Source organism: Macaca fascicularis, chromosome 14 (assembly GCF_037993035.2).
Source record: "Macaca fascicularis isolate 582-1 chromosome 14, T2T-MFA8v1.1".
In the NCBI taxonomy this organism is placed as follows: domain Eukaryota; kingdom Metazoa; phylum Chordata; class Mammalia; order Primates; family Cercopithecidae; genus Macaca; species Macaca fascicularis.
This window is the reverse complement of record NC_088388.1, coordinates 84,737,868-84,762,495: the sequence shown is the minus strand read 5'-3', so window position 1 is coordinate 84,762,495 and position 24,628 is coordinate 84,737,868. Positions and strand designations below refer to the sequence as shown.

Here is a 24,628-nt window from a genome sequence, read left to right as displayed (position 1 = left end):
GAAAGAATGATTTGTGGTTCCACTGAGGGAGAGTTGTATATAAATATATATGCATATATGTTATTGCTGATATTATATATTGTGCTTTTGTCAGTCTCTATGCTGTTTGAATCTCTGCTTAAAAGCAAGTTGGCACCTTCTGATTTCATTTGGTTTTTATGTTGCGGTATGATTTTGAGTGTTGGATCTCTTGTGGCCTCTATACAAAACTGTAGATGGAAGTAATTTATAACTTATTTGGACCTATGAAGGGAAGTTAGAGTATGTGCTTCTCTCCATATCCATAAAAGCCAATCTTATTATGCCCAGGGTTTAAACTCTGAGGTGCAAAACTGACTTGAATGGTAAATGTTCTAAGTATAAACCAAGTGAACACATGAATCTAAGAAGTAAATGTATATCTGTGGTGACTAATGCCTGTCTACTAATTAATGTCTACCATCAAGCAAATATAATGTTTGCTTGCTCTTTTATGTTCAATCTTAAGATTACTCTACTTAGCTGTGACTACTATCTTAAGGACAAATACATTTAAAAAGTGCTCACACGGCCTAGTAAAGCATGCAGCAGTGTGTGTGTGTGTGTGTGTGTGTGTGTGTGTGTGTGTGTATGACTTGTTAGCTTCTCGGTTTCACTCTGTTTCATAAACCCTAGGCACTGGGGGTATGAAGATAATGATACACATGTCTACCTTCAGGCCACAATATTTTAAATAATAATTTCCCAACAGTCTTTGGATATGCTAATAGGGCTTAATGAGGAAAGCAGCTAAATGGAGGAGCCATTAGATAGAAAACCAGTGTGCTGATGGCTAAAAGTCAGTGACATGTAGTGGGAAACCTGAAACTTTGCTCATGAGGTCCTCCTGCCAGCAGTGAAGGTGCTGAGCTTTGGCACATGACTTGACAAATTCTTAAGAACTGCCTAGGAAAGAAGACAGTCCAGGCTTCATCTCTTGTGAGTATGTGCTCTCTGTCTGACTGCTGCAGAGGAAACAAGCCTTCTGCCCTTAAGGGGTGTTAGGTAAAGGGGCTTTTCCAGTTACTTTTGAACTAGGACATACTTAAGTCTGAGCATCTTATTTTATCTTGCTATGTTTTGTTCAAAATTTAATCTGAGGAGTAAAAGCAAAACATACATAGACATATATGCCTAAATATCTGTATCTTTATGCATGATCTCCTAATTGGCTTAGTTTATTGGTCAAGGCAAATAGACTAATCCTGTGCTGAATTCTGGGTAAATTAATTTGTCCCTTTTTAGTGATATTTTCCAAAATGACTGTTAGTGCCTTTTCACTGGTAAAGAGTATATTCTTACCACAAAAATCAAATACATGATCCAAACACAAATGCCGAAAGCCCATGAATCTAAAATTGATTACATTTGAGTAGTGGATATAATTGAATTTGACCTTCATAGCATCATCCAGCAATATACTTTGAAAATAGTAGGGTGCAATGTTATAACAAAACATTTTTTGCATTCTCATTGGACCATATTGTGGGACCTAATCTTACACTGCTACCAGTATAACTCTCCCTAATACACACACACTATTGTTTAATGGGAAGTGATTAAAGTAGGTGTCATTTTAGTGAGACACCATAAATACATTTTGATGTGCATTGATCTATGGGAGCCTAAGGATAGGTGAAAATTGTTATGTGAGCAAGGATATCTTTAGTATGTGTAGCTAAATTTTCAGTTTTTCCTTCATTAGATTTCTTTAAAGATGAATTTAACTGATGTTTAAGGATGAATTTGAGTCTTTTGTGTTATGTATAGAAATATAATTTGATTTTTATCTATTTTCTTAATATCTCTTTTAATGATGAAGTCAATGTATTTGTTTCATTCAAAATATAATTGAAGATTCTTTATCATATGATATTTATTTGATTAGAAAATACTTATATAGAGCTTACTCTGTGGTAGGCACTAACTGCCTTGGAAAATATTAACTTAATCATTATAAGAACTATGATTCATCATAAGAAAAGCTTAGATGTTGTGATTCTTAGACAAAGAAGAAAATAGTTTTCTAACTAGGTATATGCAAATCAGGATTGTAATTTATCCTCTTCTTGTACCTTCTACACATATACTTTCTATATCAGAAAGAAGACATATGCTACATTTTCTTATTAAATTCTTAGAGTACCCTAACTTTAACCATTCTAACCTGGCCTTGGGATATTGAAAATTCTGAATCAACGAGGTATCTAAATAAGTTATATTTTCAAAAAACAATGTTTATTTTATAATTCTGAGTGAAAAACACTATCAGAAAAGTAATCTTCATGCTCACTAAACACACCTACTCTAAGACACTCAACAACCAGAACACTTTTATTATTGAGTTGTGTACAAAAATCTTGATTGAAGATGTCCAGATGAAATAGTTTTTCAGCCTGCAGTGTGTTAGTAATATCTCTCAAGGAGATGAACCAATCAAATACAGACCTTGTGGTCTGAAGCTCTGATGTGAAAAAATAAGTTAAACCAATTCACACTGACAGTATATTTTAATTCAAGTTCAGCTCCAGTTCAATAAAAACTAGTGTTTTTAAAATTAACTTTGTTTTGTATTTGGTTCAACTCCTTGCTAGTTTTCTCTATGTATAATTTATAAAAATTGCATGTTGCTTATCTCATGATGCTGTGCATGCGAACTACTGTGCCTTTAACTTTTTTACAAAAACATGTTTGTTCATAGCTTAAATGAAAGTATGTTTTCAATTAATGTGTAATGTTTTTTGACAATTGTAAGAATAATTTTGAAATGGAAATGCTGCTGTTTAGTTTCCACAGTGCCTACACCACCTGATAATCCATTTTCTCACCCTGACAAACTCAAAAGGATGAGCAAGTCTGTTCCAGCATTTCTCCAAGATGAGGCAAGTTTGTCTTTTGTACCGTCAGAAAAATGGAGACAGAGGGTTGGAATTGCTATGCCAACGTTGATGTGTTTGTATTCCACTGTGGCAGAGACCAAAGAGGTCAGAAGGACTGACCCTTGCCTTTCAAGTCAATAGAAGTAGGGTTGTTGATCCTGGAACAGGGAAAGGCGCATCTCATTTGACTCAAACAGTAACTCCTTTTGGTTAGTGAAGTCAAATTGCATAGATTTGGGAATGTGATTTTGTTTCAAAGCAAGTACAAAATAAGAAATCCAGGAAGGTATATGAACTGATTATCCCTCTGTAGTTTGGAGTAGACTTGATTTGTGAAAACTTAATTTAGGCAGTATGACTGGCTTGAAAGTGTTTGTTAATAAAGTAACAATGACACAGCAAGCTTTAAGGAGTATTTATTGGGTGCCAGGCACTTTACATGTATCAGTTAATCCTTCAACAACCCTAAGAGGTAGGCACCATCATTATCCCCACACATTACAGGTGAGGAAACTGAGACTAAGGGAGATTAACCTCACTCAGCTAGAAGGGGGTTCAACCAGGCCTGGAGCACAGATCCAACGTGCGTGCTGTTAACGACTATACTATATACTATATGGTCTTAAGAAAGCGCATGACTATAATTTACTATTCATTGAGTACCTAGTATGTGCCAGGTACCTATTCATCTAACTCTTACTAACTATATGTGGTAAGGACTATTTTCTTCATTTTACAAATGAAGAAAGAGCCCCAGAGAGGTTAAACAACTTTCCCCAAATCCAATTGCTACTGAAGAGTAGATCTAGGACTTTAACTCAGGTCCTTTGACTTAATTAAGATTCCATGTTCTTGCAGTCAGGTAGTTAGGAGCCTGAGCTTTGGAGCCAGATATCCCCAGTCCTAGTTATGATACTAATTTTCTGTGTGATCATGGACACATTCAGTACCTTCCCTGAGTCTGGTTTTCTTGTACCTACCACATGAGGTTGTGGGGTATCAGTAGGATAATGCAGGGAAAACACATAGCACAGTGCCTGGCATATAACGAGTACCTGGCAAATGTTAGCTGCTACTGTTCGTAGTTTTGGTCTGATTTCTAACGGTGAAATAAAAGGCTTCCTTATCAAGTATTCTCTTAGTAGATGGAATGTTGAGGAAAGCTCTGGGCAACACATAAATTATATTCTGTCACTGGCCTGGGCATCCTTTTGTCCATCCTTGGGCCTTTGATGAACTGTATCTGCCAATATTCAGCTCTTGCCTGTGGTTAAGAGCACACGTTACAGTTTCCTTTGGAAAGAATCACTCATTCTTTGAAAGTAATTCATTAGCTAGAAGCCAGCAGTAGGCATGCCGTGCAGTTCAACCATATAATAATATGAGGCCGGGCATGGTGGCTCATGCCTGTAATCCTGGCACTTTGGGAGACTGAGACGGGCAGATCACTTGAGGCCCAGGAGTTTGAGACCAGCCTGGCCAACATAGCAAAACCCTGTCTATGCTAAAAATACAAAATATTAGCTGAGTGTCACAGCTCATGTCTATAATCCCAGCTACTCGAGAGAGTAAGGCAGGGGAATTGCTTGAACCCGGGGGGCAGAGGTTGTAGTGAGCCGAGATCGTGCCACTGCACTCCAGCCTAGGTGATAGAGTGAGACTCTAGTTAAAAAAAAAAAAAGAGTGTGTGTGTGTATGTGTGTGTGTATGTGTGTGTATGAGGCAAATTATATAAGTTCCTGGTTAATTTTTGTTCTTCCTTCAATTTTAACCTGTTGTCTCATAGCTCCACACAGAAGAGAGTTCAAATCATTTAGGTTTGTGTATCAGAGATGCCAGAATTAAGCTGTGTCATTTTACGTGGGGTATGAGTTGAATTGGGTATTAAGGAAAGTGGAAATGCAATCAGGCCTTGCTCATCTGTTCCCTTTGAGACTTATCATCAGTCACATTTTTTGAGTGCCAGTTACGTGTAAAACACCATTCCAGATCAACAAGGCAGAGTCCTGTTCTTCCAATAATTCACTAATGATCTGATATACTAGGTAGAATGTAGTAGGCGCTAAAATAGAGGGAAATGACTCTCAGCATGTGGGGAGAGAGTGTGACAACAGAGACATTTAAAAGATATGAATTGTTTTAATCCTTGAGAAAGGATTCTTATCCATGTAAAGCATTAATTTTGGTTTTCTTTAACTCCTTTATTAATCTGCATTAGAATTGGCATCCATTATATTGATGCATAATTGCATGGTCCTGGAATATGCTGGCATGAACTAACCACTCCGTAAAGGTGTCCCTTAACCCCTGGTGCCACTGAACTGTTCCATAAGCTCTCTAACCCTAAAAGGAGCTCACTCTGAATCATAAATTTTTAAAGCTACTATTTAATAAACTTTAGATTCAAATATAACAAAATTTGTTACTGTAACTTTTCTTTCTTTTCCCAGGTAAATACTTCCTGGGACATATTTAAAATAAGTACCTGTATCTTCCTTTTTTTAAATGTGTTAAAATCTAATGTGGGTAGAATGTATAATTTAATATACTTCCCTCTAGCAACAAAAAGATAAGCACAATAACACATAGGAATATGTAATGGGAAGTTTAAAAATTTTAAAAATTAAAAAATATATATATGGCCTTGAGTTGAAACAGATCAGACTAGCATTTCTTTTTTCCTAGTTTAATAGTGTCTCAAGTAAAAGATTTGATTTTTAGAGAAGTTACGGGCTATGCTAATAACAAGAGGAATTAAATATGATGTTTTGTTTTTAACAGTAAATCTTTTTATTATCTGGGTAAAGTTCATTTCTCATATATACCAATAGAGTTCCCCAGGCAAATAAATATATAATATTAAAAGAGTGGCAAGAAAGCACGCAATAGTGCTGTCTTCTGTAGCACTTTGGGAGAGACTACTTTGTAGGTGAAAAAAATCACTTTGTTGTTTTGGTAGCTAAGCACTGCCTTCCTCCTTAGGTGAGGTCAGGCAGACCACCCACTCCATCCTGAATCCCATACCCTGGCAATTAGCACTAGCATCCTTTGACCTTGCAGAAATGTCAGTGGGATACCAAAATACCATCTTTGCCTAAACAGAGATTCTGATCTTGACTCATTCTGAATTTAAATATTGTGCATATTATATGCTGTTTTGTAGAGTGATGACAGAGAAACAGATACAGCATCAGAAAGCAGTTACCAGCTCAGCAGACACAAGAAGAGCCCGAGCTCTTTAACCAATCTTAGCAGCTCCTCTGGCATGACGTCCTTGTCTTCTGTATGTAAACAAAGGCTCCATGTTAATATCTCTCCGCATCTCTGAACTTTGCTCTGACATGCTCATGCTCATTGTAAAACAGCCTCCTCCTGTATTTCTCAGGGCACAAGCAGTTTCTCTAATCCATACTTAGCTTCTGGCTAGCTACATCTATTTTTTCTTTTTCAGACTAAAGTGGTTCATATTCATCATAAATAAATGTTTGGGGTTTTTTTTTTTGTTGTTGATATAAGTACTTCACAAATAAACTTAAATTGCCAAGAAGATGAACCACTAAATTTTTCTGTGCAACACATGGGGTAACTATGGTAAAACCTGCTTGTATCAGATATGCTTCATAGAATTGTACCTCTCTTTTAGTAATCCTGATGAATCAATATGCCAGTTGACATGAAAGAATATGAGAGGTAATTCTTTGCCTTTTAGAAGGCATCTGAGCAGCATTTTAAAAGGAAAGATCCTTAAGTGTAGTTACTCAGATTTGATTTAAGGGAATCTAATTTGACTTTACATAGAACTTCTTGCATAAGGTGAAGTTGTGTGTGCATGTAGTATGTATGTAAAAATATATGTAAATATATCCACATACACTTATCTGAGTATCAGATATGTATACACATACATATATTTTACCAAGTATGCTAAACAAATGATAAAGTTGTGCTTAAATTCTTGCTAGCCTTGTGTTACTGAAACCTTTTTTAAAAACCTATTTAAATTGAGTTTCTGCTGATAAAAATCGAACATCTGCCTTTGGGAAGGTTTTAAACTCCCTTCATCAATCATCCATTTTCTACCCTTTCTGACCTCTAAAAGTGCATGGCTCAGTAAGCATTTTCCTAGATTCAGTGGATGGTTAACATGGTAAAATTCCTTGTTAGTGCCTTGGAAATTTGATACAGCAGTGTGTCACTGTGATTAGAGTGTCTGGGTTTTCTCACATCTTCTTTCTTTCGGATTTTAAATATTAAGCATGCCTGAAAATGGATGCCTTTGAATGCCACCTAGCATAAAATCACCCTGCTTTGAAATGAGCCAGCATCTAAATAACATTGCATTTCACTTTTCATCTATGTCTTACGGGGAAAATTTTTTAAAAACATTAGTCGGCTGGGCGCTGTGGCTCACGCCTGTAATTCCAACACTTTGGGAGGCCAAGGTGGGCAGATTACTTGAGCTCAGGAGTTCGAGACCAGCCTGGCTAACCTGGTGAAACCCCATCTCTACTAAAAATATATAAAATTTAGTAATACCTTTCAAAAAGGTCATTTTGAAGGATACCTTTTTTTTTTTTTTTTTTACAACTGCCCTCATAAATTTACAACCTAAAATTGATTTATTCAGTCATCTAGAAAATTGGAGATATGGCTGAGCGCAGTGGCTCACGTCTGTAATCCCAGCACTTTGGGAGGCCAAGGCGGGCGAATTACCTGAGGTCAGGAGTTTGAGACCAGCCTGGCCAACATGGTGAAACCCTGTCTCTACTAAAAAAAAATACAAAAATTAGCCGGGCATGGTGGCACACGCCTGTAATCCCAGCTGCTTGGGAGGCTGAGTCAGGAGAATCGCCTGAACCTGGGAGGCAGAGGTTGCAGTGAGCCGAGATGAAGCCACTGCACTCCAGCCAGGGCAACAGAGCAAGACTCTATCTCAAAAACAAAATGAAACAAAAAACTCTAGTCATGTATATCATGTCAGGTTGTCTTTATAGATATGTCTTTATGCTATATTTAATTAACTGCTTTTATAAGCAAGCTAAAGAAATAATGCCAGTAAGGATTATATCCATGATCCTTGTGCTAGGTTTAAGAACAAGACAGAGACAAACACTATGCATTTCTGATGCTTTCAGGTGAGTGGCAGTGTGATGAGTGTTTATAGTGGAGACTTTGGAAATCTGGAAGTTAAAGGAAATATTCAGTTTGCAATTGAATATGTGGAGTCACTGAAGGAGTTGCATGTTTTTGTGGCCCAGTGTAAGGACTTAGCAGCAGTGGATGTAAAAAAACAGCGTTCAGACCCGTAAGTACATTTTAGAGTCACCTACCTTCTCTTAGTTCTCAAACTGTCAATCTTTATAGGAATTGGAAGGAAATAATCAAAGAGGAGGGAGGGTATGTGTTAAAAGGAATGTTTGAAAAGTTGGCGGAAAATGCTGTTTTATTGTATAAAACATATGTCAAGCATTAAATTATAAAAATCACAGAGAAGCACAAAATGTTTCAACTTGGAAAGGACCTTTGGGGTCATCTTGTTCAGTTCCTTCATTTTACAGATAAGAACGCAAGCACCAGAGAAGACAAGTAACCCATATATGTGAATTCAGATAGAAGCAAAATGAGGAATGAGGACCTGAACCTGTCTCTTTCTGTCACACTCTCAAACGTTTTACAAAATTAGGGACACATGGGACACACTTCATAATGCTCAGTGGTATAAAAATAGTTAAGACCCTAGAATGAGAGAATTTTCATATTTAAATTATATCTTACAGAACTTTAGGGGAAATTGCTAAAATTATTTTTTTAAATCACAGGTTTGATTGCACTTCAGTTTTTTTTTTGCAAACGCTGAATGGTATTCCCCACTTATCCCTGTGCAGAAGTCTGATTCTGGCCGGGCGCGGTGGCTCAAGCCTGTAATCCCAGCACTTTGGGAGGCCGAGATGGGCGGATCACGAGGTCAGGAGATCGAGACCATCCTGGCTAACACGGTGAAACCCCGTCTCTACTAAAAAATACAAAAAATAGCCGGGCGAGGTGGCAGCGCCTGTAGTCCCAGCTACTCGGGAGGCTGAGGCCGGAGAATGGCGTGAACCCGGGAGGCGGAGCTTGCAGTGAGCTGAGATCCGGCCACTGCACTCCAGCCTGGGCTACAGAGCGAGACTCCGTCTCAAAAAAAAAAAAAAAAAAAAAAAAAAAAAAAGTCTGATTCTTACTTTGCTGAGACAAGCCCAATTCTTTTTTCTTATTCTTATTATAATAATAACTAAGCTCAACATCCTTTATTTTTTTAATATTGAAGATAACTTGACTAGGTATTTACTAAGATGAATGTATTTCAAAGACAGTAACAAAAACTTAAAAATACAGCACCAAAGTGTTTTCTCAGAGGGAACCAAACTAACAGATTTAAACTCTATGTTGGAAGTGTGTTTTCCTCTTTTTTTTTTTTTTGAGACGGAGTTTCACTCTTGGTGCCCAGCCTGGCACGATCTCAGCTCACCACAACCTTCCCCTCCCAGGTTCAAGCGATTCTCCTGCCTCAGCCTCCTGAGTACCTGGGACTACAGGCATGCGCCACCACACCCACCTAATTTTGTAGCTGCGTGTGTGTGTGTGTGTGTGTGTGTGTGTGTGGTGTTGTTTTTTGTTTTTTGATTTTTTTTTGAGACCAGCGTGGCTCATGGGGTTTCTCCATGTTGGTCAGGCTGGTCTTGAACTCCCGACCTCAGGTGATCCACTCACCTCAGCCTCCCAAAGTGCTGGGATTACAGGTGTGAGCCACTGTGCCCGGCCTAGAAGTGTGTTTTCTGCTCCTTTCCACCCCTGCATATTAGTTAAGGCCAAAGGAAAAAAGGAATTCTGGAAATGTCCATTAAAAATCTTCGGAACAATATTAAATGATCAATTCCATTAAAACCCTTTACACATTTAAGTATAAAGGTATTGGTGGGAAAATTTGTTATTCATTGCTTTTCTTAGTGTCATGAAATAATTATTTCTGTGGTCAGTTTTCAATGTATTTAAAAAACTAGACGTGGAAACATCACTTTTATTTTCTTTGACTTTCTTGTCTGTTCAATTCTCCTTTTTAGATATGTAAAGGCCTATTTGTTACCAGACAAAGGCAAAATGGGCAAGAAGAAAACACTCGTAGTGAAGAAAACCTTGAATCCTGTGTATAACGAAATACTGCGGGTATCTATGAACTCTCTCAATAGGAAAATCCCAGATGGTGACCTATTTACCATATCTTCTTGGGTAGTAGCTCTACAGGATAAAGTCAGTCACCAAGAGAGGAGAAGGAAAGGAATACAAATGTTCTGAGACTGTTTTGTTTGAGACAAAACACCATGAATGTTGTATACATTATTTCATTCACTGCCCACACATACACTGGCCGGCTGGTATTGGTGTCTGCATCTCACAGATGAGGCAAATGAAACTTGGAGAAATGAAGTAACTTATTTAAAATCACACAGCTTGGCTGGGCATGTTGGTTCATGCCTGTAATCCCAGCAACTTTGGGGTCAGGTCAGGAGTTCAAGATCAGTCTGACCAAAATGGTGAAACCCTGTCTCTACTGAAAATACAAAAATGAGCCGGCATGGTGGCAGGCACCTATAATCCCAGCTACTCGGGAAGCTGAGGTAGAATGGCTTGAACCGGGGAGGCGGAGGTTGCAGTGAGCTGAGATCATGCCACTGCACTCCAGCATGGGTGACTAGAGTGAAAACTAGAGTGAAACTCTGTCTCAAAAAAAGCAAAACAACAAAACAACAACAAAAAAACACCACAGCTGCTAAAGTTGAGCATTGCAACCAGAGTGATCTTCTAAAAGCACAATTCTGATTATGCAATTTTTCTGCTTTCTATAACCCTTAGGGTCAAAGCAATCTTTCTTAACATGCACACCAGTCTGTTCACAACCTGAACTCCAGCCTCAACTTTCCTCTCTCATAGTCTTTGTTCCAGTCACCCTGAATTCTTTTCTATTATTTTAAGGAAGTACATTTTCTCACAATTCTGTGAATTTCTGTTCTTTCAGGCTGGAATATTCTTCCACACATTATTTCCCTAACTACTTCCTCCACTGTCTTAAATACCTCTTTATGAGGAGCTATACTTAACCCCTAAGTTCTCCTGCTGTCTGCTGCCCCGATAATCTTGCTTTATAGCAGGATATGTTAACAGCACTTTAACTAGTGGTTTAATTGTCTTCCTTGCCACTAAATTGTAAGATCCATGAGGGTAGGGACCAACTCAGTGTTTTTTTGTAAACTGTGTGTCTTTGGGCACCTCGGATCTGCCAAGTGGGGATAATGCTAGTTTTCAGATTTGCAAAAGGAAGATAATAATAGTACTTACCTACCTACCTTAGCAGTTGAGAACAGTAAATTAGTTAATTTGTGTGAAAGATCAGCACACATTAAGCATTTAATAAATCTTGATCCTTAATCTGGGATAGGTATTCAAAAAATGTTTACTGGAAAGATAAATGGACAGATGAATAGAAAGTATACTTGGCTCATATTCTTTTTCTCCCCCAAAACTACATCATGCTGCCTTAGTCATGACTAACAGATCATTTAAAGCTAAAAATAGGTGTTATTCATTCCCTCTTTCTGAAAACTCTGTCCAAGTATTTGATCATCCTCTGGAAAAATAAGCAGTTAAATCAACACTCAGTCATCCATGGTCTGAATTAACCACCTGTGGAATTTTTGTAGCAAGTTTTTAATTACAGTTTGACTATGATATACCCTAGTACCCTAGCTATTTCTGGGTCAACTACCTCAACCCTATACTCAGGAAAAGCCAGATAATTTAAATGTTAAGCTCAGAGAAAGACAGACCTGCTACAACCACAATGGACATTCAAGTAGTACATCATGAAGCCAAATGGAAATTATTTTTAGATTAGAAGTACTATTGTCCTTTCCATGATTATATATAATTAAAGATTGACTACATTTGAGATGAAAAACTGTTAGGATGCCAGATCTTTTCTACTTGGCCATATGAAGCCGGAAAAGACAAGTTTGTTTATTTTTTTTTAAATACTTTGTCTGTGTGGGACATTGATAGTGGGGGAGGTGTGTGTATGTGGCGGCATACATGGCATAGTGTTCTCAGTTTTGCTGTAAACCAAAAACTGCTCTAAAAAGACTATTTAAAAAAATACCTTGTTCTTCAGTAGGAAACAGAGAATTGTGTTAAACTTGATTTGTGTTTTAGACTGAATTTTGTATTACATCTAGTCTAAAAATATTCAGCAAAAATTGAAAAATTGGCTTTTATTGTTAGAGAACTATTACCAACTATGATATTTGAGTCTTGGCTTGCTTTTCGAGAGTGGGGAAGCAAATCAGCTTTTATGAAAGATGGATTTTTACCTCTTTGAAACAAGACACTTAGAATAAGATGACTTTGCAATATTTTTGGGACTTGAAACCTAACAGATAAGAAAATTTGATACATACAGATGAATTTTCTCTTCATCTGTATGTCATAACCTTGGCATCAAGTAATGTTATTCATCATTTAATTTTCTTCTTTGAACTTCAGTATAAAATTGAAAAACAAATCTTAAAGACACAGAAGCTGAACCTGTCCGTTTGGCATCGGGATACATTTAAGCGCAATAGTTTCCTAGGGGAGGTGGAACTTGATTTGGAAACATGGGACTGGGATAACAAACAGAATAAACAATTGAGATGGTACCCTCTGAAGCGGAAGGTGAGTCTGGAGTTTTTTGTTTGTTTATTTGGTTGGTTGATGTGGGGCCTGGTGTATAGGAAAAAGCTTAACTGCATTTAATTCAGAGCACAGATCTGTAGTTTGGGATAATTTTAAACTAGAGAAAAAAAAAGAAAGGTAAAAAGGTTATTGGGAGAATGTTTAAATCATTTAACACAAATGTTTCAGAGACTACAGGAAGGTCTTTTAAATAATTCAATCCTTTGAAATTTGATACTGACTTTTAGCCTAGTATCTGGCTGAATTTTGATAAATGTTCCATGTGTCACTTGAAACCAAAGTGTATTCGATGGTTAAAGGATGTAATGTTCTATATCAATTAAGTCAAAACTGGTTCCTGAAATCTTTTATATCCTCATGGATTTTATGTCTGTGTGTACTGTGAATTACTCGTAGAGTTACAATTGTGGATTTGTCTTTTTCTCCTTTTAGATTTATTATTTTTAATTCACTGTATTTGAGATTGTCTTATTATATATACATACAACTAGAATTGTTATATTTTATTGATAAATGAACCATTTTATCATCTTGAAATTCCCTTTTTATCTCTAGTAATACTTATTGCCTTAAAATCTAATTTGCCTATATTTGTATAGTTCTATTAGCTTCCTTTTGATGAGAAGTTTGTTTCTGTCTTTTGATTTTCAGCCTTTTAAAATTCTTGTAGTACAGATATATTTTTATAAGCAATAGTTTTGATGTTTTTCCAGTCTTAAAATATTTGTCTCTTAATTGGATTATCCAGTCCATTTGCACTTAATGTAATTATTGACATATTTGGGTCCAAACCTAGTATCTTACTGTTTTTCCTATTTTCTTATTTTCATAATTGCCTCCTTTGGGATTATTATTCCATTCTTTTCTCTGTCTTAATATGTCAGTTATAGTTTATTTTCATTTTTCTTTATTAGTTCCTATAGAGATTACAATATGCACCCTTGAATTAAAACTGTAATATAAATGAGAACTTTTGCCACTTTCAGAACAATGAAAGGAACCAAGAACATTTTAACTCCATTTACCCATTCTCCCATCCTTTGTGCTATTTTTGGTCATGTTTTAATTGTATATATTTTTAAGTCCCATAAGACATTACTATTATTGTTTTATACAGTCTATTAATTTAGATTTGACCACATATTTGGCTTTCCATTGCTCTTTCTCCTTTCCTGGATTTCTCCGTGGAGTTGTTTCTTCTCTTCAAGACTCTCCTTTAGTTTTACTGTTAGTGAGTATCTCCTGGCAACAGATTCTTTCAGATTTTCTTGGTATCATAACATCTTTTTCAATCTTTGAGGGATATTTTTGCTCTGTTGCTAGGTTGACAATTATTTCTTTCCGTGTTTTGAAGATGTCACTTCATAGTATTTGGTCATTTCTGTTGTGAAGTCAGCTATTAGTCTTATTTTTGCTCCTTCGAAGGTTATGTGTTCTTTTCCAGATTTTAGGATACTTTTCTTTGTCTTTGATTTTTAGCAGTTGTACTATAATGAGCCTAGGTGTAGTTTAATTTATCCTGAGGTTTGGGGTTCACTGAGCTGCTTGAATCTATCTATGTTTTGGTATCTTTCATCACTTTGAAAATTTACCAGCAATTATTTCTTCAAATATTACTATTGCCCCACTATTTTTTCCTCTCCTTCTGGAAACTCCAATTACAAGTATATTATACCTTTTTATTCTGTCCAATATGTCTCTTATGCTGTATATTCTTTTTTTCTTATATTTCAGTCCATTTTTTGATAACCTGTCTTACAATTCAACAATTTTATCTGCTGTCTATTCTGTTGTTAAAACCATCTACGATTTCAGCCAATCTATAATATAAAACTTATATTTTCAAAAGTATATTTTCTTTTAACTCTGTTTTGATTCCGTTTCTCTCCTAAAATTCTCTATCTTAACGTTGTCTTTATAAATATAGCATGCAAAGTTATTTAATGTATGTACTTGAAAATTTCAATATCTTAAAAATTTGTGAGTTCTGCTTATCTGTTTTTTAAAATCTTAGTTTGGACGCTTAGTTCTTTGTCTTGATATGCCTGTTCATTTTTTAATCATATGTGGGGTGTTGCATATGAGAACGTTCTAGGAATAATTTGGGAAGATTTACTTTTGCTTCTGACAAAGCAGGCATAGACCACCTTCATTTAATCTGGGAATGAACTGACTCTGAAGCACAAGCCCAGTTTTCAAGTGATCTGGTCTAGTTTTTGTTTGCTCATATTCCTAGGTTAAGGCCCTTCAGAGGTTACAACTGAAAGCCATGGGAAGTAGTTCTCAAAATCAGCATGCATCTGATTCACCTGAAGGACTTATTAAATTACAGATTCTGGGGCTGGATGTGGTGGCTCTCACCTGTAATCCCAGCACTTTGTGAGTTTGAGGTGTGGATTGCTTGAGTCCAGGAGTTGGATGGAGACCAGCCTGGGCAACATGGCAAAACCCTGCCTTTGCAAAGAAATTAACTGGGATTGGTGTTATGCACCTGTAGTCCCAGCTACTCAAGAGGCTGAAATGGGAGGATCACTTGAACCCGGGAGGTGGTGGTTGCAGTGAACTGAGATCACACCATTGCACTCTAGCCTGGGCAACAGAGCAAGACCCTGTCTCAAAAAAAAAACAAAAAACAAAAAAAACCACCCACCTGATTCTGAGCTCTATTCCCAAGATTTATGGGCCCAAGAATATACATTTTTTAACAGGTTCCCCATCAATGCTGCTGGCCTAGAAACCATACTTTGAAAACCACTGGTTTAGAGTGCTTTTCCAATGCCATTCCTTCTTGGCAGGCCATGGACTCCAAGTTTTGTCTCTCCAGCCTCATGAAACTGCTAAAAGTCCTGCTCACCGTTTCAGTCTCTTTCTGTTAGGCTTTTTATGTGCTCAGTTTGGCACTACTTAAATGCCTCAAAGTGAAAAGCCTAGAAGAATGTCACACTCTAAGATCTTGTTCATTTGAGTCCCGTCTGTATTAATACTTATTTAGCACTTTCAATTTGATATTTAAAATCCCGCCTTTTAAATTGTTCTTAGTTTAGGGGTTGATGTGATCCAAGCTAGTCCATCATAGTAGGAAGTGATAAATATAAATAACTAATACAAACCATTACTTATTGTCTACACAACAGTGGAACTGTTTTAGTTCCACTAAAGAAATGATTCTCAAATGTTATATCAAAATCACATGAAGCACTTATTTCTAGCCCTACCCAAGACCTGAACTCCTCAGAAGATACCAAAATCATCTCATTTTTAACTGGCTACCATTATGTTTCTGATACATACCCATGTTTTGAAAATAAAGCTCTAAAGAGCCCGAATTTGAAAGTAAAACTATCTTTCTTAGAGGTTTAGCATCCCTAATCCAAAAATTTCAAATCCATAATGCTCCAAAATCTGAAACTTTTTGAGTGCCGATATGATGCCACAAGTGGAAAATTCCACACCTGACCTCATGTGATAGGTTGCATAAAGTTATTAAAAATATTATATAAAATTACCTTCAAGCTATGTGTGGGAGATGTATATGAAACATAAATGAATTTTGTGTTTAGACTTGGGTCCCATCCCTAAGATATCTCATTATGTATATGCAAATATTACAGAATTCAAAAACAAATCCGAAATCTGAAACATTTTTGGTCCCAAGCATTTCAGATAGGGAATACTCAAGGTGTACTTGAAAATAACAGATAGAAATTTTAAAAATTATTGTTCACTTTGGGAGGCCGAGACAGGCGGATCACGAGGTCAGGAGATCGAGACCATCCTGGCTAACACGATGAAACCCCGTCTCTACTAAAAAATACAAAAAAACTAGCCAGGCGAGGTGGCAGGCACCTGTAGTCCCAGCTACTCGGGAGGCTGAGGCAGGAGAATGGTGTAAACCCGGGAGGCGGAGCTTGCAGTGAGCTGAGATCCGGCCACTGCACTCCAGCCTGGGCGACAGAGCGAGACTCCGTCTCAAAAAAAAAAAAAAAAAAAAAAAATTCTTGTTCAGTCTTTGTTATACTTACAGACTTCTTTGCATTTGGCCTAAAATAATCAGATTAGTGCAGCTTTGAAAATGTAAGATATAGCCTTTTCCCCCTTACTTTCACACACTGTCTCATACTCCTTCAAATAAAGGGAATACAAATAAATTGTCGTATATGCTGGCTGAATAGCTAACAAAATATTTGTGTTTTGATTAAGATTAAAGCATTCTAAGAAACCTCTCCCATCTCCAAGAAAGCCATTCTGGTTTCTTCACCATCTTTGAGACTAAAGGCCTTGAAATATTTTCTGGGTATCCTGCAAGATTTTTCAAGATATACAGCCTAGCTTTCCCAGGTATTAAGGCAACAGTCTAGTTCTGATGCAGAGATAAAGTTTAATCCAGAGCACTCATGAGTGACACATGGTCCCAGAAATGGGACAGATATGGTTCTCTAATAGGACCTGTACCAACAAACAGAATGAAAAGTCTGTCTCACACCTGCTGACATTTCTTCACTTTTCAGACAGCACCAGTTGCCCTTGAAGCAGAAAACAGAGGTGAAATGAAACTAGCTCTCCAGTATGTCCCAGAGCCAGTCCCTGGTATGTAATGATTTTCTATTCAGATTTATTTCCTTTCCTTATCGTTCTCTTCTCCCAGTATTTATTATGCATTTTCAAAGGTGAGGCCCTAAACAAACTTATCAAGTTAGTAACGTATAGACCAAATGAGTCTATTCACAGTTGTAAATAAGAAAGTTCTTTTTTTGTTATTGTGACAAAAACCATAAAATCTACCATCTTCACCATTTTTAAGTGTACAACTCAGTAGTTCTAAGTATATTCACACTGTTGGGAAACAGATCTCCAGAACCTTTTCATCTTGCAAATCTGAAACTCTGTATCTGTTAACCAACAATTTCCTTTTCCCCTACTGCCAGCTTTGGTAATCATCATTCTACTTTCTGTTTCTATGAGAAAATTCTCATTTTTTTTTTTTTTAAGTTTAGTTTATAGTCCTTAGGTTTCACCTCATTCTCCAAAAAGTTTGTATCTGCACAATGTGAATGACCTGTATTCAGAATTTGTGTATTCCTGTGTTCAGAATTTGGACCTATTGATAGTGCTATAAGAATAAAACTTGAGTGTTCTTTTTCACAGGTGGGAATTAGGAGGACTCCAGAGAACTTAAAGCTCATTGGCCCTCCACTCTCAGGGTCTCATTAAGAGATAAAGCTTTTCCCTCAAGATTATCAGTTGCCTCCTTGTCAGGTCTTCAGCCCAGTTAAGGAGCAAGAGAGTAGCAGGAAATGAATGCCAGCCAGCTCCTTGATCCATTTCCCAAGGGAGTTCCCCAAGTTAGTCTCTTTAAGAATCTGTATGAACATTATGGCTGAAATCAGGGGTTGTAAACTCAAATGCTTTCAGTAACCAGGCAGTGAAGCTAGTGAGATGGAAGAAATAATTGATGGTGAGGATAGTAACTGAACTAAAGAAAAGCATTCTAATGTCGTTTGTACCGCCCACACAAAAAGAAAGAATTAGAGGGCAAGCAAAGCATATTTTCAGGCCAGATTGCTGTCAGACTACCACCTTGTAACTTCTGGATTTTCCTAAAAGGTAGATTATTTTGCATATAATTTGTATTCTATCATTTAAAGTCAACATTCATAGAAACCCCATTTTCCTTTTACCTTCTATCACTTGGTAGTAGAGGGCAGGGGTATTGTGTGTTGTGATGTGTGCCACCATGTCTGAATTTTTGCCCATGTAGTTTTTCTTCCTTGAAATGGCTTCCTCTTCTCCCCAACCTACCAAAATCTTAGACGAAGCCCCATCTCCTCCATAAAGCTTTTCCTAACTATATTAGATCTCACTGATCGTATCATCTTCTAGAACATTGCAGTAATAACTTGGAGTTTCACTGTATATTACATTTTTATCATTTTATTTGAATTATTCTCTCCAGCATAACTATAAACATTTCCCAAGGACATAGATTATTTCATGTATTCTCTGTATATCTAATGATGTTCCTAGCATAGCATAAGATGAGCATATGATAGATGCTCACTAAATACTGTTTGGTTAACTGATTGAGCTAACCCAGTCAGAAAAATCTGGTGGCATTCCTCTGTTCATATGAACCCAGTCTAGACAACAATTTAAGACTAAGCCAAGTTCTTAGTAACTGTCTGCCCATAATATTAACTATTACATATATACATACAATATCCCTATAAAATGTGTAACCACTCTTGACCGGGTGTGGTGGCTCACCCCTGTAATCCCAACACTTTAGGAGGCTGAGGCAGATGGATCCCTTGAGGTTAGGAGTTCAAGACAAGCCTGGGCAACGTGACGAAACTCTCTCTCTACAAAAATTTAAAAATTAGCCAAGTGTGGTGGCACATGCCTGTAGTCACAGCTACTCCGGGAGGGCTGAGGTAGGAGGATCACTTGAGCCCAGGAGGTTGAGGCTGCAGTGAGCCATGATTGCACCACTGAACTCCAAGCTGGGTGACAGAGTGAGACCATGTCTCAAAAAAAAAAAAAGTGTAACTACTCTTAAAAATGATTACCTTAGCCAATACTTGTTTTGGGTACTTTACACTCAAATATGTTTTAAATGGCTTCCACTAGCACCGATTGATACTGGTATTAATATTTGGAAGGTATATGCATTTCATTGAGATATTTTGAATATAACTGTAAATGAATGATTCACATTCCTGATGTCTGATTTTGTTGAACCAAGCAAAACCCCAAATGAATGATGTATGAATGATGTAATACTCTGTACTTACAGTCAACATGAATTATTTTTATAGAGCTGAGTTCAGTAAAACCAGATTATGAAAGACTTAGTTAAGACTATATAGATTTAATCAGTTCAGATGATATCATCAAGTACTAGCTAGTATCTCCGTGCCAGAACATTTTTAGGCTGACAGCTTTGGATGCAGTATTGCCAAAAAGAGAACTGGCAGTGAAAATTTTCTCTTCTTTTTCTATTATAGGTAAAAAGCTTCCTACAACTGGAGAAGTGCACATCTGGGTGAAGGAATGCCTTGATCTACCACTGCTAAGGGGAAGTCATCTAAATTCTTTTGTTAAATGGTAATAGTATTGATAACTCTGTATCAGTTCTATAGCCTGGCCTTTGCTGGTTGTTTCGGTTCTCTATATCTGTAATGCTGACTCATTATTCATAATTTAAATGAATTTACTTGGGATAATGGAAACATGAATTGGAGGAATCTATATCATGAACTCTTAAGGCTTCATTTAGCTTTAAAATCATAAAGTAAGAGGTCAAAGGAAACTAGAGACCTCATACTCAGTATGTAATGTCTTCTAGGGAAAACATCTGTTGGTGAGGGCAATAATCAGTTCAAAAGAGTTTATTAAATTTCTAATGGTAACATGTCACACCCCTTGACTCCTTTATGGAGAGGGAGAATTCCTTCTCCCCTTTGTCTCACCTGTTTTGTGGTGTATTTGCAAAGGGTCATTGTATGAGACTGTACATATATGGAAAATGATTTGTTAATCAGCCCTTACTAAGAGCTTGAGACAGTCTGGGTTTTTAAATGGCAAACTCTTCTCTGTTATACATATAAAGTGGCTGGTATCTAGTAAATAATAACTAAACAGATATTAATGCACTCTCCTAGTTTCTCTGACTAATTTTATTTATATGTAGTCTACCAGAAGACCAACTGTAGCTTTTCAAATATATGTGACATATATCTGGTAGGGCGAGTTGTCTCACACCTATAATTCCAGCACTTTGGGAGGCCGAGGCAGATGGATCACTTGAGCCCAGGAGTTCAAGACCAGCCTAGTCAACACAGCAAAACCCCTTCTCTATTAAATAAATAAATATATATGTGACATATATCCAAGTAGCATAGATGATATTATTTATGATTTTCCCTACACGTACTCTTTATAGATGTCAGCTGGTGAGATTTTTTGGCTCAAGTCAGCCTCATTCTGAGACCAAGTCAGTCAGTCACATTCTGAGATCATTCACAGACCTTCTTGCCTTGTATTGCCACTTGTATTGTCTTATATTGCCACTTATAAGAGGCATGGTAGGTTAAAGTTCATTTAATTGTTACCATAAGTGAAATGTAAGTGATTGTAAAAAAAATTACATGATTTATTTCTGAAGTCAAATCTAGCAATTTGGAGTCTTCTTTTTCTATTCTGTGTAACACAGATGTCTTAGGCTATCACAGCTAATCAGGATAGCCTGTGCTTCCAAATTTTAAAGGAATCCTCAAGTGATTACTAGCATATTGAGCACTTACTAAATGCAGGCATGGAGCTAAGTGTTTTGCATATGTTATTTAATTCTAATTTTAACCTTATGAAATCAGCATCACTATTCCCATTTTATAGATGAAGAAGCAAGTATCTGTGAGGTTGAGTAACTTTCCCTAAAATGCATACCCAGGAGGTAGCAGAGTCAGGATTCAAACCAAGTGTAGCTGACTCTAGGTCCAGAGTCTTTTCAGCATGATGTGTCCCTACTGCAAACCCCACTGTCTGCCAAACCACCACCACCACCACTATCTCTCCACATCTTTTCCTCCATTGTCAATCTTTAGTAGCTGTTTTGTTATGTATTGAAAGCATGAATGTTCACTATCTTACTAAAATGCTCCCACAATCATGCCTCTTTTTGTAGTACCATCCTTCCAGATACAAGTAGGAAAAGTCGCCAGAAGACAAGAGCTGTAGGGAAAACCACCAACCCTATTTTCAACCACACTATGGTGTATGATGGGTTCAGGCCTGAAGATCTGATGGAAGCCTGTGTAGAGCTTACTGTCTGGGACCATTACAAATTAACCAACCAATTTTTGGGAGGTCTTCGGATTGGCTTTGGAACAGGTACTGTTTGCTACATTTTTAATTCTCCATGAGCCAAATTTTTCCAGAGATACTGGAGGTTTGTTTGTTGCTTTGCTTCTTCCCAGTGAAAACTGAGATATCCTGAAAACAGATATCTGTTAAGTATAGTGAAATAAATGAGTAAAGAAATGTCAGATTGTGTGCCAAGGGCTCCAGATACGAGGATTAACAGGGTGAAGTGTCTGTCCATATAGAGCTTAGGTTATTGTGGCAGTGGCAGGGACAGAAAAACCTTCATCACTAGTCTGCCCTGTAAAAATATTTATAGTCCTAAATGTATGCTTTGAGTAATAACAATAACATTTATGGAGCACCAGTCACTGTATTAAATGCTTTGTTTACATTATTTCATTGAATCCTCACAAGTCTATGAGGTAGTTACTAATGTTACCCCCAAAGGAACTGATAGTTCAAGAAAGTAAGTAACACAGCTACAAAGTGGCAGAGCCAAGATTCAAAATTGAGTCTGTTAGACACTAAAGCCTCAGTCACACTAACCTAGAGCTCATCCAGTGTCATCTCCAACCCAGTACAGGAGTACTCCTAACTCCCTTATTCCCTGATGAATTTTCGTCTGGCCTTTACATTAACTTGAAGAAAAATCATTGCTCTGGGAATTATGGTAATGATCACAAAAATGGAGTCACTCAGACAGTTGAACAGTTCTTCCTTATATTGAATTTCACATCTGCCCTCCCAGTGAAGAAAGCCCTTCTTAGCTTCCACTGGTGGTTATAATTGGGGAATGACTTTCTCTCTTTCCTCTACCCTCAATGAGCTGTTTCTTTATAAATACAAAGCTTCCTTTTTTCAGGTAAAAGTTATGGGACTGAAGTGGACTGGATGGACTCTACTTCAGAGGAAGTTGCTCTCTGGGAGAAGATGGTAAACTCCCCCAATACTTGGATTGAAGCAACACTGCCTCTCAGAATGCTTTTGATTGCCAAGATTTCCAAATGAGCCCAAATTCCACTGGCTCCTCCACTGAAACTACTAAACCCGTGGAATCTGATCTTGAAAATCTGAGTAGGTGGACAAATATCCTCACTTTCTATCTATTGCATCTAAGGAATACTATGCAGCATGTAAAAGCCAATCTGCATGTGCTTCTTTGATTACAAGGCCCAAGGGATTTAAATAATAACAAAATGTGTAATTTGTGACTCTAACATTAAAGAATATATTTGAACAAGCTAGGAAAATTGAACATCTGCTGCTGCTTCAAAGAAAAAGTTGCCCCAGAGCATTAAACACGGGGTATTGTTGATAAGCAAAATGTTCTTGTTTGCCATCATGTGTTTCACACCACAATTCTGTGCCACAGTTAAGAGGGTCTGGTACCCTTGCAGGACCTTTGTAGGTTGTGGGAAAAAGTAGCAGAAAGATACTCAAAGTGGGGCGCGGAATGGAGACAGAACATCAGTGATGATAAAAAAAAAAAAAGTGGATCTTAAGAAACTATTTACTCTGCAATCTCTAATAAAATGCGGAATTCCATGTTAGGACAATGAGACTGAATTTACTGGTGTTTTCTGCCTTGAGAAAACAGGCAGTTAAAACAAGCCTCAAATGTATTTTAGTGCCACCCACTGGCCATAGGTAAAATTCAGTTGTTGGCTTGTTTTGACTTAATTCTAAGATAGATCTCAAGCCTGTATTTTTATGAGTTTATTTTTTTAAAACCCTGCATATATATGATTGTTTTTCTTATAACTTTATTATATGAAATCAGCATAAGAGTAGTCACAAACATGTTTTACAACAAAGTTTTAATTAGAATGTAAGTTGTTCAGTTATACTGTACTTCTTATGTATGTAAAATTTTCATAAAGTATTTTGTAAAAACCCTTGGAATAAATTGTCATTTGATTTAAATTGTATTAGAAAATTAGCCTGACTTCTCATTTTAAATAAAATATTTTAGGAATTCTAAACATCTAAATTTCCTAACAAGGCTAATGAACTTCTTCTGGGCTAATATTTCTACAGTCTTCACTACAGTTCTGGGAATCATCTCCTCTAAGTGGGCAACTTTGGCTGTGTTATTAAGAGTAGGAGTTTTATTTTTATTTATTTTGTTTTAAAGGACATAGCAGATCTCAAGGATTTTTTTTTAAGTAGTTAAAATCCTTTGGGGATGATTTTAGTATATGAAGCACATTACTCTTCCTTAGGACCCAACCAGCTTAGTTTTCTCAAAACAAGCACTGATTTAACGTAGGTTCAAGAAAGCCTGAGTGACAGGTGAACATGGGATCTAACAACAAGCATCTCATAAATGTCATTGAAAACAACTAGAATACTTGCCTCTTTTCCCAAACAGATACTAGAATCTTCTATCCACTTGCCAATAAGAGCAACTAACCTAGGTCAATGCCCTTTCCATTGTCTCCTCAGGTCTTTTATTTATTTATTTTTTTTTTGAGATGGAGTTTCGCTCAGTCACCCAGGCTGGAGTGCAATAGCGTGATCTCGGCTCACTGCACCCTCCGCTTTCTGGGTTCAAGCAATTCTTCTGCCTCAGCCTCCTGAGTAGCTGGGGTTACAGGTGCCCACCACCACGCCCCGCCAATTTTTGTATTTTTAGTAGAGATGGTGTTTTACCATGTTGGCCAGGCTGGTCTCGAGAATTCCTGACCTTGTGAATTGCCCACCTCGGCCTCCCAACCCAGGTTTTTTTATTAGAGTGCTTAGTCCAGCTCTATTTCTCATTCCTGCTCTGAACTTAAGGAAGGGCAAAATGAGCTAATTAGAGTCACACTTCCTAGAGCACAGTGGCAGAAGCACAAACCCTGTTCTGGCTTCTGCCACATCATAGTACAAGTGACTTTCTCAGCCTTTCTTTCAGTTACCTGTAAAACCAGCATCTGGCCAGCTCTGGAGCACTAATGAGATTGGCTCCATTATCTCTCCATCTAGGACCAGGACTGCCTGCCTTGTCCTATCCCCCGATCCCTCATCTTCAAAACACCAAAGTGGACAATAGAACCCCCCACCTTCCTTGCATCTATCCACAGCACTTCTGACTGACTCAAGAAGTCCAAGGAGATGTTTCA

General features: G+C 37.3%; 1 protein-coding gene across 50 annotated transcripts in view; it reads left to right on the top strand.

Moving 5' to 3' along the window:
- SYTL2 (synaptotagmin like 2) overlaps window positions 1–23,452 on the top strand; it is a 121,104-nt gene extending 97,652 nt beyond the window's left edge. For 29 of the 50 annotated variants that reach the window (XM_074014983.1, XM_065529624.2, XM_074014986.1 and 26 more), the window contains 9 exons: window positions 2,806–2,900; window positions 6,061–6,180; window positions 8,033–8,202; window positions 9,998–10,100; window positions 12,471–12,641; window positions 17,171–17,249; window positions 19,667–19,766; window positions 21,346–21,551; window positions 22,387–23,452. In XM_074014983.1, the coding sequence (XP_073871084.1) occupies window positions 2,806–2,900; window positions 6,061–6,180; window positions 8,033–8,202; window positions 9,998–10,100; window positions 12,471–12,641; window positions 17,171–17,249; window positions 19,667–19,766; window positions 21,346–21,551; window positions 22,387–22,532 (1,190 nt within the window). In that variant the 3' untranslated portion in view covers window positions 22,533–23,452. The remainder of the gene's footprint in view (window positions 1–2,805; window positions 2,901–6,060; window positions 6,181–8,032; window positions 8,203–9,997; window positions 10,101–12,470; window positions 12,642–17,170; window positions 17,250–19,666; window positions 19,767–21,345; window positions 21,552–22,386) is intronic. The other 21 variants (XM_074014988.1, XM_074014987.1, XM_045370146.3 and 18 more) reach the window with 5 other exon arrangements.
- The last annotated feature ends 1,176 nt before the right edge of the window (window positions 23,453–24,628 follow it).